This window comes from Saccostrea echinata, unplaced genomic scaffold (genome assembly GCF_033153115.1).
Source record: "Saccostrea echinata isolate AGI-Se365-2 ecotype Australia unplaced genomic scaffold, CSIRO_AGI_Sech_v1 ptg000008l, whole genome shotgun sequence".
Lineage (NCBI taxonomy): Eukaryota > Metazoa > Mollusca > Bivalvia > Ostreida > Ostreidae > Saccostrea > Saccostrea echinata.
Window position 1 is genome coordinate 7,058,951 of NW_026889757.1, and position 19,047 is coordinate 7,077,997.

A 19,047-nucleotide genomic window follows, 5' to 3' on the forward strand; every position below is an offset into this window, starting at 1 on the left:
CAAACTGAGGGTTTTGGTTGGAACCCACCTACCCTCAACTTATTCTTTCAAAGAGTAATTTATGATGTTTTCTTTTAAAATGGAAGTAAGCAGAATTGGAGGAGGGGAGATTGCTCTGTAATGCAATCAGTATCTTTTTTAATCAGTTCAATTTTGATCCATCAGCAGGGTTCTGTATGGTTAATAAGACCTGGATCCTACCACTCATTTTAATCTAAGCACAGAAGTACAGCACAACCTTTATCAACTAGGTCAATTGCTTTATGCACTGTTGAGAAAAAAAGTACACTTTATGATATTTTGCTTGAGTTTTGAATGATAAAAAGTCTTCAAAATGGATAATAGGATTTTTCTGTTTGTCAGATATGATCATTCTTTTTGCAGGTAAACAGTTACCTTTTATTTATTATGAAAAATTAAGAAGTCAAAAGTGATTGAAATGGCTGTTAAAAGTGCTTTAGGTTTAATATGTATGAGAAGTCTCATCCATATTATAAGAAAAATTAAGGTTTAGGTGAATATTTCCAGTGACACTGCATGACTTGTGGATAAACCACAGAGACCTGGAACGATTGGGAAAGGTTAATAGGCCTGACTACCTTAAAGGTGACAGCTATAGCAGCCATATTGAAAATTATGTTTACTATAAGTAATTAGTCTCAGATGTTTTGTGCAAGTCGATCTTTAAGAACTTAGTTGCTATAAAGTGATATTTTTTCTACAGATTATTTATTCACTCACAACGGTCAACCAAGATCAAATAGAAACTGTTTCAGCATATAAGTCCATCGGTAACAAAAGTTAGGGCGTATTTAAATTTTAATATTATGTTCATTCCAAAAAGGTCATAAGAGAACAATGGTTTAGTTTTTGCTTAAAAGTGCACATTTAGAAGTTTTAGTTTTAAAATCCAAGGGTTAGAAGGTATTGTGATATATTTTCCGTGTCATAAAAGAGTTAGGTTTTTTTTTCTTCTGAAAATTCAGAGTTGGATTAAAAATGAATGATTTTTGTAGCCCAGGTGTCAAAAATTAATGATTGAAATTTCAAACAAAGCTGTCTTTCTTTGACGTTGACTTTGATCTGAATTAGTGTACATTCTATCTTGGCATAGGATCATTCTTGAGGTTTTATTTCAAGCTTGAGAAAGGACAAATTTTACCCCAAAGATTGTAGATCTGTAATGTGATGTGGGTATATTTCAATGGATGTAGTGTGACACGGATTCTTTTTCTTTAGTGGCAGGTTCCGCTAAGGGTACACGAAACATTGATTTTTTAACAGATACTTTAATCGGCCATTCATTTCCACAGCCACGACCCTGCTTTTTTCCCAAATGATAACAAGAAGAAATGGGCTACGAACATGAGATTATTTGTACAAAAGTTTTAAACAATGGCTTGTGACACACAAAACAAGTTAAAAAACCACAAAGTTTCAAAACTATGAATCATGGGGATCCTCTTTTTCATTTATTTACTCGAGTGTTTACAGACGGTGATATCAAATCTATGTTGGGAAAGGTCACTCGGTACAAGCAAATAAGATTCTATAATAGCATGAGAATTTTCCCTAAATAGAGAGTCCAGAATTCCTGTTGTGTGTTTTATTTACGATCCTAGCGTATTTATACTGCCTCATAATTAGATATCTGTGGTGCTATGTAGGGTAAATTATAAGGATATTTTTTGATATTGTGGTCTTCCGTTATTATTTTTATGGCTTTTTTGTTTGGTTAATTTAGTTGTCAGTCAGGATCTTGTGGTTTTAAAGTGAATTTTTTTTGTAACATTAGTAAATGTAAAATTAATAACAATCATATACTGTAACCTTTAAATTAATCTTTTCATTTCTTATAGACTAATTTATTTTTGAATGAAGATATAGATATCTCATAAAGTTGTTAAATTAATTTTAAATGAAACTCATCTGTTTTATATGAAATATTTTGGGGCATGGAATTTTGCTTTTATAGGAAATAGAGAACATTGAAGTTCATTGCACTTAGATATATCCATCTACAGAGAAACAAAAAAAAAATTCCAATAAAAAATTGGACACCACCATGGCTCATTGCTGGGAAGTATCCTCCGTACTCCAGCAGTATTATATTACGTGTTAGCCATTGTCACAGTTGAAGTATTTTGGGATTTTATTTCAGTGAGTAGGCGAAGCAAGGGAAATGTCTTATATTTGATGAACTTTATGCTCTTCATCATCAGCACGAATATATTAATGTTTGCCTGCACTTTCGATGTTTGTGCCAAAGTACAGAAGACCCTTTAGCTACTGCATCTGCAAACACCCTATTCTGACAATTTTTCTGCAGTGTACCTGATATTTATATAAAATGAAATTGGCATTTGCCCTTAAGTACTGAACTTAACAGATGTGTTAGTGTTTTGTGTTCTGTTCTTCTATTTACTCATAGGTAAATATGTTGGTAAACTACAGTCAAGTGAAAGTAAATTCATTTACAAGGAATTTGAGTATGCCATGCACTTTTGGGGGTTTTTTTTATCTTTAACATGGTAAGACAACAAATTTGAAGATGAAAATCATTTTTTAAAAAGGGGGGATAGATTTGCTGAAGAAGTTGCATGAACTTTGTATATTGAACATCAATATCTTAAATATTACCATGGATATATGTCAGTTGAAATGAGTCAGAAGGCCCAACCACTTTTTCACTCTGTGTTTTAACTTCAGTCTCTTGAATCCTCAGATATTAGTGGGCCATTGAGTTTAAGGGAACAATTAGGTTTGACTGTATGTAACATAGTGAGAGAGTGCATATTAAAGAAAACTTTGTTTAAAAATCAATGGAGACATACATGTAGCCAATAAAGTTTATTTTTCTTTGAGAATATATTTTCTCTAAGTGATGTTGAGTGTTAAGGGTTATACTCAGATGTACTAATTGCCCTTTGCTTTAGAGGCAAAATCAATGATGAAAAGAGAAGAGAAGTGGAATGGTGGTACTTAAAGTTTTCTATCAACTTTCAAAATGTCAAAAAAAAAATTTTCCTCTGCTGTTTGCATTTTTTCCTAGATTCGAATGACCCAATACAACCTTTTTCCCTGGTTGGTTGAAGTAAAAAAGCTGTTCTATTGAGTTTAAGAAAACAGACACCCCAGGACATAGAATTAATGAGAGGGAGCTTGTATTTATCTAATAGGCCAAGTCCGTAATGTAACTTCATTCTGACATCTGTTGTTACTTCTTTTTTTTTAAGAGCACTCATTTTTCAAGTTGTGGCTTATGATGAAGTTGTGTATCAAATAGCAATTTTTATCTATTCAAGAGGCTTTCCAAATGAATGAGATTAATTAACACAACAATTTAAGAACAGGATTTAGGTTTTGAATTTCAGTCTTTTCTGCACCTGTTTTGGCTCTCTCTCTCTCTCTCTCTCTCTCTCTCTCTCTCTCTCTCTCCAAAAAAGAGTTCCAATTGGGGGGAACGAAATGACACAGACTTAAAAAATTACTAAGCAAGCTATTACAGTAAATTAATAGAACCTGCCAAGATTTTCATATAATTGTCAAGCACAATAGATAAAGTGTGGTGTTCTCTCTGCCTGTATCAGCATTGCCTCTGTAATTATTATGCTCTTTGGAATTTTTTCTTTCTGTAAACATGAATTTCTAAGAAGAATCATATTTAAATTTGTTGCATTTAGCAATCTGTTTTCCCAAGAGTTCACAATTTTTGAGCTGAATTCTACTAAAAAGAAATCATTTTAGAGTTCTTTTATCAAGAGGCAAAAGGCATTTAACTTCTGTAAATATTTTCTTACGAAAGGTTATTGGGTGCAGTTTTTCTTTCGACCAACTTGAAACTGTTTGCCTAACTCCTTGACATAAAAACAAAGAATGTTCAGTAGTGGTTTGTGCCCTGGGTTGTTTATCCATCAAATGTTATGGATAGAAAGCAAAAACTTGTAACACATAATGGAAAATAATTGCAGGTGACAAAATTAATAAAGGTTATAGTACATAATGATCAAAAACTGACAACTTGGCTTTTGATATATAATAACGTATGGGTGGTACAATTGTTCTTTTTTTAAAAAAAAAAATTGGTTTATTTTGATAACATGCAGTTTTGTAAAAGAAAATTTGATACTCAGTAATTAGGTTAGCAAATAACATTTTGGTAGATAGAAATATAGGATTACGTGTAAAATTGTCAAAGATTAAGATCGAAAAACCGGCAATAGAAAATAATTTTCTATTAATGATTATTTATGCATGGAATTTTTTAGTATTTCACATTCTGAAACTATAACTCTGCAAACTAAAGAAGGATGGTTTTCTTTTTGGCAGAGGATCTGTTTTGACTTGTCATGTGGAAAAAGAAAAAAAAAACTGTAGTATATCTGACATGATCTTGAGAAAATTGTACCTAATAACCTTTCACAGATGACTGCATTTCTTCTCTAAGCTTTCCAGCAGATCATGAGGTATAAGGCCCATATCTACAAAAGCAAACCAAGGCTGAATTAATCTTCTATTAAATAATTACACCTGTAAACAAATAGGAAGGTTGGTTAAAAATCAAAATTATTAATAAATGGAGAGGATAAACGAAATTGTTTGAACATCAATTCATAGAGCACACAGTTATGTCCTTACTAGTTTAAACACACAAGAGTTATCTTTCCTGAGCATATTTTGTGTATGTTCAAAAAAGTACACAGAGTTTTATTTTTACAACCTCAAAAGATGGCGGCCATTTTGTTTTGTGTTAGTGAGAGATTTTTTCGTCAAAGTGGGTCAACAGAAAAAATCTAATGGGAACGGATTGGTGGAGGGGTGACTTGGTGCAGGTAATCTGAGTGGTAGTCATCCGTGACCTGGCATGAGATGATTAGAAAACCATCTCTAAGGTTCCTTTCTTATCATTATTGCTTGTAAAAAATATGCCTTGAGAAGAGAGGTGTTATTGAATAACTATCATGAAGGAAGTGAATTAGTTAGAATGGGTGTTTAATATGGTGTAATTTTCCCGCTAAACACATCTCGCAAGCCATTCAAGTCTTTTGAACATTATTTAAGTCATGATAATTTGATTTTGGCTGCCTATTTTTGAATAGGAAATGAGATACTTTGTACATACATTTACCCAAATATGAATACAAGTTGGCTCAGTGAATTTTAGTATGTTTTAATTGTCTTTATCACCCAAGTTAAAGATATATATATATATATATATATACATGTGTATATATGCTATGTAAGTGTCTTCATTACTTTCTTCATATAGTTAATTAATGTGGAGAGTTGATTACAAGTATAAAATTGCTCTTGAGTTAAGCTAATTAGTATGTCATGTTGGGTATTTGAACTCTCTCTGTAAAAAAAAAGTCAGTAAACTTAATTCACTAAAGGTTATGTTTGTGTAATTTACATTTGTGATGTTACTGATAGAACATGTTTGCCATTTATACACATTATCTGTGTGTATAGACAAATGTCAAAGATAATTATTAACTGTATATTGAATGTTGTACTTTAATCTTCCTTTTTACCCAATAAAAATGTAGAACCATCTATAGTAGTACCATTTAGGACTATTGAAGAGTTTGACATGAATGCGCATCCAAATATTCCTTCATGGAACAAAATATTTTATGTATTATAGCAATGCTTTATAACTGGGTAAATTATGATTATGCATTGATATAAAGAATTCGCTAATTTAATTAGAGAAAAATAATTTTTTTAATTAGATCCCTACAGTAAACACCAATGAACTTAGGCTGCATAGAAAAAATCAAAAAGGTTGTTTTATTCCTAATCCTACATAAAATATTATCAAACACATGTTGCATCATATGCTGTCACATGTGTCAGACAGCCTGAAATGGAGGAAATTATTACTGGTTAATATTTTATCTGCATAAACATTCTTTATTTTTATTTTATCTTTCAGCTTTGAAGATTCAAACAGTAATACCATGCCCACCATGGCGAACCCTTACCATCGACCAATGGACATAGGTTCAAATGATTTGTCTCACAAAGCTCGTAAGAATAAGGAGGATAAATACTGCGGGGTCTGTGGGGACAGGGCACTGGGTTACAACTTTGATGCTATTTCCTGTGAGTCGTGTAAGGCTTTCTTCAGGAGGAATGCCCCTAAAGGACTAGTAAGTAAAGAAAAGTACCCACATAACAGTAGAAAGTCAGGAGGGTTTGGATTAATAAGTAAAGTGCCCAAGGAACTGTAGAAAGTCAGAAGGGTTTAGACTTATAAATAAAGTACCCAAATAACAGTAGAAAGTCAGAGGAGTTTAGACTTATAAAGTACCCAAGGAACTGTAGAAAGTCAGAAGGGTCTAGACTTATAAAGTACCCAAAGAACAGTAGAAAGTCAAAAGGGTTTAGACTTATAATTAAAGTACTCAAGGAACTGTAGAAAGTCAGAAGGGTTTAGACTTATAAAGTACTCAAGGAACTGTAGAAAGTCAGAAAGGTATGGACTACATGCAATAAGTGAAGTACCCATGGAACTTAGAAAGAAAGGTTTGGAAATGATGCATCATATAGGAGTGTTACACTGAAAACAAAACAATCCCCACATTTTCCTGTCATTCTGGCATCTCTCAAAAGTGAAAGTGAGAACAAATATATCATTTGCATAAGAAAAATTGTTGGGAAAAAATTTAAAGATGCTACCTTAATATATGATTAAATTGAATTTTTTTAACATTTTGATTTGTACCTACAGATGATATTCATTCTGTAATGGATTTTAAATTAAGCAATAAAAATTTCTGAGATTCTTTGATTGTCCTGTGTGTGGAAGAACAATAGATGCTAAGTGGCTAGTAAACAAAATCAAAATAGTTTGTAAAAGTGCTTGCTGCATCTGACCTTTTGAATTTCCAATGAGTTTTTCATGAAAGGTAAAAAAAATTATGATTGAGTATTCATAGTTGTATAAAGATGGAAAAAAGGAGGGGGTTACTTTGATAGTTTCTTTCTACAAATGTGTGTATGGATGTCCCGTCAATAATTAATGATTACAAAGAGATTTTTTAAAAATTATAACCAAATAAACTGTGTAGATGTACCTTTAATCTTTGTGCATGTGAAAAATATGAGAATCTGCTAAAAATTTGGCAAAGTGATGCTGCACTGTCTAACACTGAGTCTTGTTAAGCATGCTCATGAAACACAGTAGTTCAGATACTAGGGGTCCCAAGGTACAAAGTCTCTACTGTAGTAACAAATATACTGGAAATTGACAGAAATGGCAGTGACTAGACTGACATTGCTACAAAGAAATAATTAGTGTCATTTGTGTTCACTTTGTTTCTTTGACTGTGAACACCCAAGTTCAGCTCCTCTAATGACGGGAAAAGGAAGGGATACTTAAAACTGAAGCTAATCTGATCGAAAAATATAAGTATTATGAACTGTGGTAAACAAATATTCATGTATGCTTTTGTTTTCAGTCCAATAGTCAACTTTGGGAGGGATAGCAAATACAAACAAGCATTTATCAGATGCAACTGAATGATTTTTTTCTTCTTTTTTTTTAAATTTGTTATAAGACAAATATAGGCTGCATATATATAGAGAGAGAATATATTGAATTGTATCATCATGATTTTTATTCCTTTAAAAATGTCACACGTAGAGTGTTATTAACAAAAAATACATGTAATTATCTTGACCTTCATGTTAAGGATTATTCAGCAAATTTTCAACAACAAAAAAAAAAGAAAGAATGTTAATTAATCTATAAACCTTAAATAGCACAAAAAAGGCTTTCAAATTTCAGAGCAGATGTACTGATATTTCAATCAACCTGATATTTTCTACCTGAATTATTTTTTGTCAGTTTCATTAAAAATATCATTTTTCTCCAACAGCTTTAATTGACGAACTAAAAAAAGAAAATTTTAGGTGTCAATTTGAGAAAATTTGATGTGATTAGGACACAATAGGAATTCTACTTTATCAGGCATGAGAGAAAAAAATTATTTTTTCATCCATTGACAGGCAAACTAAGACAAGATTATTTGAAGAATCCAGCAAAGTTGAAAATAAGTTTATAATCATTAAAGATGATCTTCACTTTTTCATCGTGGTGATATAAAAGCAATTTTTACTGCAAAAATTAAGGCCCAAAGAAGGATATCAGATATATTTTAAAAATAAATTAGACCAAATAAAAGAAGATTTCAGTAACAACTTATCATATAACGAAACAAATTTAAAAAGGGGAGAAAAATGTCAAGCCAGTCTGAATTAACCTCAAGATGTCTCCTGAGATAGGAACCTGGGTTTGTCATTGGCAACATGAGCTTTGTCTTATTCAGAAAAGAAAACTTTTATTACAAAAAGGACATCTGCGACTTGCACTTTATGTTTTCTTTGCGAGTATATTCCAATTATCCTCTGGAATTTTTCCAGAGTGAATCTCAGTCACTCACAAATGTAGTGTATTTCAAATTTAGCTTATAGAGATTCTGAAGCTTTAATTGGAAATTGCACTTTTGCCATAATGAGAACCATTATAAAGTTCTATATACAGCAAGAACTTAAAGATGTCAGAAATTTTAATTTGGCTATTAAAATTGAGAAAATTTTTCTTCATTAACATATTTATGATAATGGTTTAAATAAAATCAGTCAATGTATTCTCATTGAATGGAATTATTCCCTCCATTATCACAGATCAGGCCCGTTTTTTGACATTGATTTTCAGTCAAAATCATCTGTGTTAAACAGGTGTCAAAATTTAGTCACACAAACCTCTAGACATCTGAATGCATATGTGATGTCTATCGCACAATACCAACAGGGGAGGTTTTATTATGGGTGTATAGAAACGGACAAAGCCAGCAGTATATCGCTTTTAAAAATCTTGGGTATGGTTTGTTCATGCAATTCTGATGTACTTTGTTGGAGTCTTTTGTGCGTGAAGTAAACCTCTTTTTAACATATTTAGCAGAGTTCATTACCCAAATGCACTGCAGAGGTGTAAACTAGAAAAGCCCATTTGCAAGCGGTTGATATATTTTGTAAGATTTTTTTTTTAACAAACAATGGAGCAAATGCACACATAGTAACCAGTATCCCTTCAAACTAGAATAAATATTAGCTCTGTAATTATATCTACTGTACCGTAATTTTTTGTATAGATTTAGAGCCCCATATTAGGATAAAATAAACTTACATGTGGGAAAAATATGTTTCAAATACAAATTTTGAGTATTTTTGTATTTAGTGCAACTTTTTGGAAAGTTAAAATCAGAACTTTAAAAATGGTTAATCTCAGGTTTGTAGCTGAAATGACAGTAATTTTTAATCTAAAGTGGCAATATACACCAAATCATCACAAGATGAAATATATCTCTATTATATTAATACTGAAATATTTATTTAAACTTTCCTGTGTTTTTCAGGAATACTTCAAATGTCCATATGAAGAGAAATGCAAGATGGACGTCTCAAATAGGCGATTTTGTAAACGATGTCGTCTGCGGAAGTGCTTTGAGATTGGGATGAGGAAGGAGTACATTCTGACGGAGGAAGAAAAACTCCGAAAACGGCAGCGTATTGAGGAGAACAGGTTGATCCAGTGTGTCTTCGTTCTGATTACATCACACAACACTCTCTCAAACCTGTCTCTCTCAAGTTTCTTAGTCCTATCAACCATTCCTCTTGCTCTAAACATTCAAACATTTGCTAGCCTTAAATTCTCAATAATTTTAATTTATCTCTATATTGAATAAAACCCCTTGATAATTAGTTGGATTGTTGACTGATGGGAGTTTTGTATACTGTTTATAGTTTGGTCAACAAAATTCCGCACCCTCAAAGAATTAATTTGATCTTGCAATCTAGTCAACAAATGCACTTCCTCTCTTAGTCTCAGCTTAGTTAACCATTTCATCCAGTCTAAAAGTCAGGTGAAAAACATCCAATCTGCTTCATTGTTCATTCAACAAATCTCAGTCCTATTATCCAACTAACAAATCTCTTCTTTTTTTCAATCTCACAACCCCAACCCCTAATCAACAAATGTACTTGGTCTCATTGCCAACTCATTCTTTTAGTTCAGTCAGCTGATCCAGGACTTGATGGTGAATTGATCTCCCAGTCCTATCAGACAACAGATTCACCTAGTCTTGCACTCTACCAATAATTCCACCCTTTCTCATGATAAATAATCTATTTATAAAATAATTCCAGTTCCATAGTCCAGTTAGGAAGCCCACCCTGTCATATATTCAGTAATCCAGTCAAATTGAAGTCCAATCAAGTGCTAGAACATTCCTTTTATAATTCTAAAGAGCATGTAAAATAAACCTCTCTGTCCTGTCCTCTCTTTGTACCTTGACTGTGGTCAAAAGCTTCATAATATACATGTGTTAGGGATGATCTCTGAACCATGGTGAAAAAATCCTTAGATAGGCTTGATACAATGTACATGTATAGCTTAAAAATCATATTTATAAGAAATGTAAAAATAAACATGCAGTGTACATCAGATTATAGTCTTTCTTCCAAAATCTTTTTCTTCCTTTTGTATTAAAAAATGAAATGAAATGTAAAAATAAAGTCTTTGATCCATTTCTAAATAAAGAGAAAAGAAATTATTCTAATACATGTATATCATAGCTTTCTATTACGACAAAAAAACAAAAAGAAAAGCAGAAGTGAAAATCGTGAACACAAAATCCTGAAGATGAAATAATGATGTGTATATATGTATTTTGAAATGTTCTGTTAATATTTCAGGAAAGTACGAGATGTGGACAAGACAAAGACGCAATCAGGAATTGTCAGCACATCAGAAAACAGACTGAGAGCGCTAGAACCTGACGAGGAATACATGATAAATGAAGTAGTGGGAGCTTACAGACAATCTTTGGAGGTATCCATTGCTTCAGAACTGCCAAAAGACAAACCGCAAATGCACATGAAAGACTTGGTTAATATTGCAGAACTGAGTGTGCGTCGAGTGATAGACATGGCCAAGAAAATCAAATCATTTAAGGCATTGTCACAAACAGACCAGATTAGTCTTCTAAAAGGAGGCTCCATCGAGTTGCTGATTCTGAGGTCGGTGATTTCATTTGACAAGGAGAAGAACTTGTGGTTGGATCCACTTGATAGCGAAGATCACTCCATGGACATGAAGAATCTACAAGAAGGAGAGGGAGCCACTTTATTTGCCGAGCATATGAAGTTCACCAGGTCGCTAGCCGTCGACCTAAAGGCTGATGAAACCATGTTGATTCTTCTGCTAGTTATATCGCTGTTCTCACCGGATAGACCAAACATAAGTGACAAATCTTACGTTTGTCAAGAGCAAGAGAAATATGCTCTGTTACTTCTAAGATACCTAGAGTCTAGGTATTCCACATACACTGTGCGTGCCATTTACCCCAAACTGTTGATGAAACTTACAGACATTCGCGATCTGAATGAGGAGCACTCCCATGTTCTTTTAAAGGTCAATCCAGAGGGGATACAGCCTCTGATGAAGGAGGTCTTAGATATGAACCTTAAGGACAATGGTGGGGGGAGCTGTGGAAGTCCAATGTGATTGATGTAGATAACTAGAGATTTGGGGAATAAACTCAATTTTTATGACATAAAAAAATAATGTCCCAGTGGGCACATGTTGTGCAAGTATGAATGGATGAAAATCTAATTTTCTGCTTGTGGTTTTTTTTTTAACTCTATAATGGATGTATGATACTGATATTTAGAATATACATTAATTTTTTAGAGTAGTACAATGTACAACCACCCATTTCAGCTGGACATGTGTGGCAATGTAAGGTCCGCAATCATAGGGCAGTTCTCAACTGTTAAATTATCTCGTGTCTTCTTTTTTAATTTTATTTTTTTTGTGTGTCGCAGAAAAAGAAAATGGAACATTGAAGAATTTTGATTGATTTTTTTTTTAAGAAAAATAAAAATGCAGAAGGATGAAATGACACTGCTGCATATCTTCTGAGTGCTCAACATGTGTGTTTGTTAGCATGTGTCTGATTTTTTTCTGACTGTAAATATTTTATAGTCTTGCCAGAGTTTATAGTATTGCTTATAATGGAATATTATATATTTTATTTCTCTGTTTATGATTTGTATTCATCATATTTAAACCACATATGTTACATAGATGGCCATTTTTCTGCAGTGTATTCATGTTGGTCATAACTATGGGTCGAGCTCTAGGCCATAAGTCTGATGATATACCAGCCATACATATATTTTGTACATTCTGCAAGGTTGTTTGCACATAATATATTAATCAATAATTATGTTTAATTAAAGAAATTTAACGAAAATCCTGTCACTAAGTGCCTGAGTGTGAAAAACGGAAGAATGTGATATTGGTGGTGGAGGAATGAGTTGTAAATTCTCTCCTATAAGTCAATCGGGACTATAATTCACAATTATCAGCTACAGAGTCATGAAATGAACATTTAATCAGGTGTATCTAATATCTATGTAATTTTCTACAAAGATAATGGTTCAGCAGCAATTACAGTCATGTACCTGACCATTCTAAGGTGTGTCATTCTCATTGCTGTAACTTAATTGATAGTCAGAGGAAATGCAGTGCTCATTTTTCTCTTCTGAATTAATCTTAATGTATCCTTAAATATACATTTTGTTGGATTATTAGTAAAATCTTACTGTATAATGTTAGTGTCTTAAACAGGATGCAGAAAATTACTTAGATTTTTTATGTGAAACCATTAGCCTTTTTCATGGCTGATATGACATTAATTTTCTGATTCCCTTTCTTGGACAACCCCATTTTCATTACATGTACGTAAAGAAATTAATTATAAAAGTTCTTTTGATTAGTTCCTTTATGACAAGTATTTTTTTTTTTTTATAAATGGTAGAGATAACTCTGAATCAAATTCGTTGTCTAGGAAGTTCCTCACAGTTTTATCTTATAGATCAGCAACAAGTTTTGAAAAGTTTGGGGTTTGAGAGATTTAGTATAAAATGTACGTTTTAATTTGAATTATGCTGGCCAAGAATCTTTACACTGTTTTTAAATTTTGGATGCACAAGTTGATATATCTTTGATTTCCACATATTTAAATCTGGAAATTTGGAGAAGAAATTGAAAGTTGATAGAAGAATTCATCCCATTTTGTTTGTAAAGGATTCCCACATATTGAAAGGTCAATCACAGCTAGTGCTATACCGGTGATCATACAGAATATTAATTAATGTATATCCTGTGAAATTATACTATATAAATCAGCAATTTTCTCTCCTTTTTTTGCAACCAATTTTCTCATTGAATGATGCCATGTATTTTTATGTTGCATTTGTTGGAAAAGTATGGAATTGTGGGGGGGGGGGGGGGGGGGTATCCAAGAGGAATAATTCTACTTAAATTGAAGATCTTTTTTTTTCATCACACTCTGAAATGTACTTTTTTTCAAGAGGGGGGGGGAGGGGGGGAGTATTCTTCAATATTTTTTTTTACAGAAGACCCAAAGTTTTGATATTTTGTTGGACAGAGCATGTCTATCATTTTGTTTTAAAACTTCTGTTTTCTTTTACTGGTTGTTTTGATTGAATGGAAGGTAATCTTTTTATACTGATTTTATTGTGTGTGGTATCAGATATTAAAAAAAACTAGTGTGTATGTTTCATTGTTCCTGATTAAGGGGTGTGGTTACATGTATTCATCTTTTTTCTTTTGGTAATGCTGTTAAAAGGAAAATTATCAGCTTTCTTTTTCATTCTGTTGAAAATTCATAAAATGATACCATTTTAATACTTTGGTAAGGCTTTGTAGTACAGTTCATGCTCCAAAAGTTAGACTTTCCCCCTTAAAAAAATCTTACCAGTTTTATTGCAAGAAACTTTCTCCTAATTTCTTATAATGATACTCAAAACTGTTTTGCTTAATTTAACTGATATGCTAATTAAACAGAAATCATAAACTTCATAATAAAGGTCTAAGAATATGCCATACTTTTATGATTTCACATATTAATCTTTTTGCCTTGACAACTCTGTAATATAAATTGTTATTAGAAGCTGAGATAATAGAGAATTTTATAAAGAATACAACACAGGAAGGTCTTGACAATATTTTTGATACTGTGAATTAGTAAACTTCAATATTAAGATTTCTTTTATACTGTGAAAGAAACAGAATACAAGATCTGCATGCAAATGAAACTGAATTTATAAATTCATTGTTGGATATTAGCTGTTCCTGAATTCTTGCAATTGATAATTTGCATATTTTGTAATACTAGTGCTAATAGAGAGTTTAAATATAAAAAAAAAAATCATTGTCCTCTGAGAAAGGGACATAATCACGCAGCAATCATTTCCGCTGTCAGATTTGGGACTATTTTTGCTATCTATGTTACAGCCATTTTATGTATTAATTGGTTATGTATATTATGATAAATAAATCATGTATTGTACTGTTTTTCTATTCTTGATTTATTAATTCTTATAGAGTCACCTACCTTCATCCTGGGACTGCTTTACCGTTTTACAAACTAGACTATTCTGAAGACATTTTTTTTCTTGGTGTCCTCTACCAAATTAAAGATTTTTTTTTACATGACATTGAGAAAGGGGGTCGAGGTACGTTTTTTCTTTATTTCTCAATTTTTGGATATATTCTTCTGCAAGCATATGCTTAGGCCTACGGAAGAAATATGAACCCACTGTACACTTTCTAGTTTTATCTAACACCTCAACACAATTCCGACGAACTGAGCGAGGATGACGCTACATTGTGTTTATGAATCAAATGATTTAATTTTGGTTGTAACGCGTTATTTGATTGAATAAGAAAATTAGTTTATATCGTATAACCTGTGTTACTTACGTCACAATGACACGTCAAAAACGTATCAATCCGCTTGACGTTACTTTCAAAATATGACCAATTTGAAGGAGGAATTGTCTTATTTTCTATACTTAATGATGGAAAATTAAATTATAAGAAATAAATTTAAAAGCTACCTAAGTTATACTGGTATAACCTGGTTTGGAACAGTTTACGCTATTTTATAAACCGCTTTGTGGTTTATAAAGCGTAAACTGCCACAACTCAGGTAATAGTAATACTTGGGTTGCTATTAAATTCATTCCTTAATCAAATAAAATCTATCGTATTTAAAGATATTGACGAAAAATTAATGTTGGATGTATGCCCCCTCTTTTTTCGTACATATTAGTGCGAAATATTATTTATGTCTTCAAATGCTCGGAAGGCTCACCGCAGCTAGTTTTTGCTTATTTTTATAGAGATTAACTCAAACACATTCACAGAGATGAATAATGTCATTTATTTAAATGAAGGTATAAAAGAAAATACTTTACACAAAAGAAAGGGGATCAGACTCACAAGCTCAGATTGAAAGTTACGTAAAATATAAAAAATGTCTGATCCCCCAAAAAAATGACTAGAAAAATTTCCTATAAAACAACAAGATCAAAACTGTTAAGAAAAATATATCAAAAAGATGGCACCTCCAAACAAAATGGGCCACAAGATGTGATATGCTTGCTATTCGCATGTATGAGGTATACAAGTGTCTAACACAGGCGCCTGAAGTGTGGATCGATAGCCCCCCCCCCCCCCCCCCGTATTTTTATTATACCGTAAAAGATCATTCTATAAACGTAAGAAAAAGTACAATTTGCTTGCATAGGATGACGTATGGATGTAATTGATGGGGAAATTATATATTTTTGAGAAATTATAAGCTCTTACAATTTTTGAATTAAACGGGGGGGGGGGGGGGGCTATCGATCCACACTTCAGGCACCTGTGGAAAGTGTTTAAAAAATATGTAAATACAAAACTAAGTATTAATTTCCAAAAACATACTGAAGTACAAAACAAATGAGCACAATTAATATAGTATACACCCTGCATGTTGGGGTATACATGGTGAATCACCCCCGATTTCTACGAGCCTGTTTACACTATTCTAATACATTAACTAAAAAAATGTTGAAAGAGTGTATTGTGAAGAATTTTAATTAAAAGACAAGTGTATGGAAGTATTTCAAGGAAAAGAAACATTTTAACATTCTGTCCCGTTTTGTTTGATTTTATGCAGAAGGATTTGATACCTTTTTATGATTTTATCAAATCCCCCCCCCCCCCAGTAATTAACCAAACGAAAGAAACAAAACAACAACGAAGCGTTCCTGCATCATGCAGCCTTCAGGTATCCATGTTAAAAGTGGGGTAGGTCAAATATAAGTTCCTCTGGTCCCTGTACATTTACTTTCTTATTAACAAAAATTACTTTCTTATTAACAAAAAGCCGAAGGCTTGAGCGAGCTTTTCTGATCAAAATTTGTCCGTTGTCTGTCGTCAGTGTTGTTGTCGTAAACTTTTCACATTTTCACCACTGGGCCAATTTCAACCAAACTGGGCACAGAGTATCCTTGTGTGAAGGGCATTCAGGTTTGTTCAAATGAAGGGCCACGTCTTCCAAGAAGAGATAATTAAGAAATAGTGAAAATTGGGTGGGGTCATTTAAAAATCAACTACTGGGCCAGAAAAGATGAAACTTACGTAAAAGCTTGCTGACAAAGTGTAGATTTAAGTTTGTTCAAATCATGACCCGCGAGGGTAGGGTTGGGCCACGATGGGCAATCAAAGTTTTACTGAAGAATATATAGGATACACTTAAATCTTCAAAAATAACGTGCATCTGCGTGTCTCGTAGAGAGTAGCGAGGGAGACGTGCGGCACTCTTGCGACCTACAGTAAGATAGATGCAAATGATCCACAATTAAGTACCGATGTTGTAGAGTAGGATTTCCCCCATAGCCAGCCCCAACCCACCCCCAGGAATCTGTACTCTAGAGTAGGACTTCCCCCGAAGGGAAGTTTCACACTAGAGCCAAATTTCCCCGTATTTCTTTCTCAGAGTAGAATCCCCCCCCCCTTTTTTTATCAATGCTAAAATCATTTCTACAATATTTTGGCTCAAAGTTTATATGTGTCAACTGATTTTTTTAAGGATATTATGAGTGTATTTTTGACTCAAGAATTTTTCAAATTTAGAATAAAATCTTAAAATATAGTTCAGTTCATTGAGTCTCAACCCTTAAATTCTAACTCATAGGAAATTTTGAAATTAATCACTCAAAAAATCGTAAGACTCGACGTCTCAACACCTCTCTTGGCGCAATGGTACCTGTTTGTTTACGAATTTTAAAATGTATATATACACTGTATTAGGCCACCTTTAGAGATTTAATTTGTATGCCCTCTACCGGCCCAGTATTTTATATATGGATCTGTGCTTTTTACAAAGATTCTAAAATCTATATTATGGATAGGTTCCACATACTATTTTGTGAGTATCTGCCAAAACTAAAAAAAACAAAACAATATAAGAAACAATGCACTTGAAAGCCGTTGCGTAGGTATGTCCCCTCGACCCAGCTGTGTAATATTGGATATGAAAGCAGAGAGCAAATACTTCCAATTTTTTTTTTTTTAATTTCATATTTTTAAAAAATTGAGACCCTCCTTCCACCGGAAAATTGATTCTGGTGTGGGATTTCCGTAGGGGAAATCCTATACACTGTTAAAAAAATGATGTTTAACTTAATAATTATTGTGTTTAAGTTTTAAACAGTCGTACCGCGTGTTTTAATCATTCAGCTTAAACATGTGAACATCAGAAATTAAATTGGGTGTTGCTTCTCAATATTGTCAATTGTGTGCATTTTCCGTTTTCACAATTTCTTATTTTACAAAGTAATTCCGTTCATAATATTAGATATTTTTTGACACAGGAAAAAAAAAGTGTAGCCAGGCAATATATGTTGACTTTAGATCATACGAAAAGCATGCAGTTACAATTAGCATGAATTTATAGTAATTCTTATGCCACAAATTCATAATTTTCGCAAAATGGTAAAAGGGAAAGACAAATTTATGACGACTTTTACGATTTTATCAATATCTAAATAATCACCGGTGTTTAACACAAGTGTTAATTTCTTAACCATCATATATTTATAAATTAAACACATACTATTTATATAGAAATTGCATATTAAACACCAGTGTTTAATACGTTAATTATGATAGAAAATAACGCAATTGATTATGTCATAACTTGCCCCGGTAGGCGTTGGCACGATAAAGAACCACCACTGCTCAATGGCCCTAAGTGCAGAGTAAAGGTCTAAATTTGAAGCACTTCACCGGTATATGGTGATGTCTCTGTATGAGTGAAAAATTCTCGAACGGGACGTAAAAACATCATAAAATCATTCTATCAATAAACACGTTGAGGTGTTTAAAAATTGGCGTATAAACATGTTTAAGTGATTATTATCTGTTGCATCGAATAAACATGTATAAACGTTTAATTGTTTAAGTTGAATGTATTTATAAATAAAACAAGACATTTTAAAGTTTTGAACACATGGGGTTTTTATTTAGTAAAGTCTTTGTATTTATTCAGTGTTTATTCTTTAAACATTTCGTGATTATAAAGTGTTTAGCATTTAAACCGAATAAGAATGAAGTATTTAAATATTAAACCCCATGTGTTTAGAATTTACACATTTTAACCTGTTTATTACTTAAACACTTCAAGAGGTGTTTAAAACTTTAAACGCGTTGGAGTGTTTATTATCTGTTGCAATTTGGTTTTATTTTTAAAACACTTCTTTCTTACAGTGTACTCTAGAGTCATTTTTCCGTGGGGGAAATTCTACTCTAGAGCCTATTTTCCGGGGGAAAATCCTACTCTAAAGCCAGTTTTTCCGGCGAGAAAGATTTTTGAGGGGAAAGCCTACTCCACAAGACCGTATTCAGGAACGCCCGCTGAAAGTGCGAGACCCGTACATGTAAGTTATCCTTAAGTTCATCGCACTTTTATTGCTACGTGTGGGCGCAGGATGACCGTACTTTCGCTTTACGTGCTTTATAGCATTTCTGGATTAAAACACAAAGGCCATTGACTTTCAATTTCATAATTTCCGTGCAATGACGCAGGTGCATGGAAATGACAGGTCGTCTTCAAC

At 32.8% G+C, this 19,047-nt stretch overlaps 1 protein-coding gene across 7 annotated transcripts in view; it reads left to right on the top strand.

Annotated features, from left to right (window-relative positions):
- Nucleotides 1-14,455, top strand: part of LOC133180996 (nuclear hormone receptor HR96-like) — a 124,848-nt gene extending 110,393 nt beyond the window's left edge. For 6 of the 7 annotated variants that reach the window (XM_061315494.1, XM_061315496.1, XM_061315495.1 and 3 more), the window contains 3 exons: nt 5,939-6,155; nt 9,426-9,601; nt 10,765-14,455. In XM_061315494.1, coding sequence (XP_061171478.1) covers nt 5,939-6,155; nt 9,426-9,601; nt 10,765-11,575 — 1,204 coding nt within the window. In that variant the 3' untranslated portion in view covers nt 11,576-14,455. Of the gene's footprint in view, nt 1-4,681; nt 4,833-5,938; nt 6,156-9,425; nt 9,602-10,764 lie in introns of those variants that run through there. The other variant, XM_061315500.1, reaches the window with a different exon arrangement.
- The last annotated feature ends 4,592 nt before the right edge of the window (nt 14,456-19,047 follow it).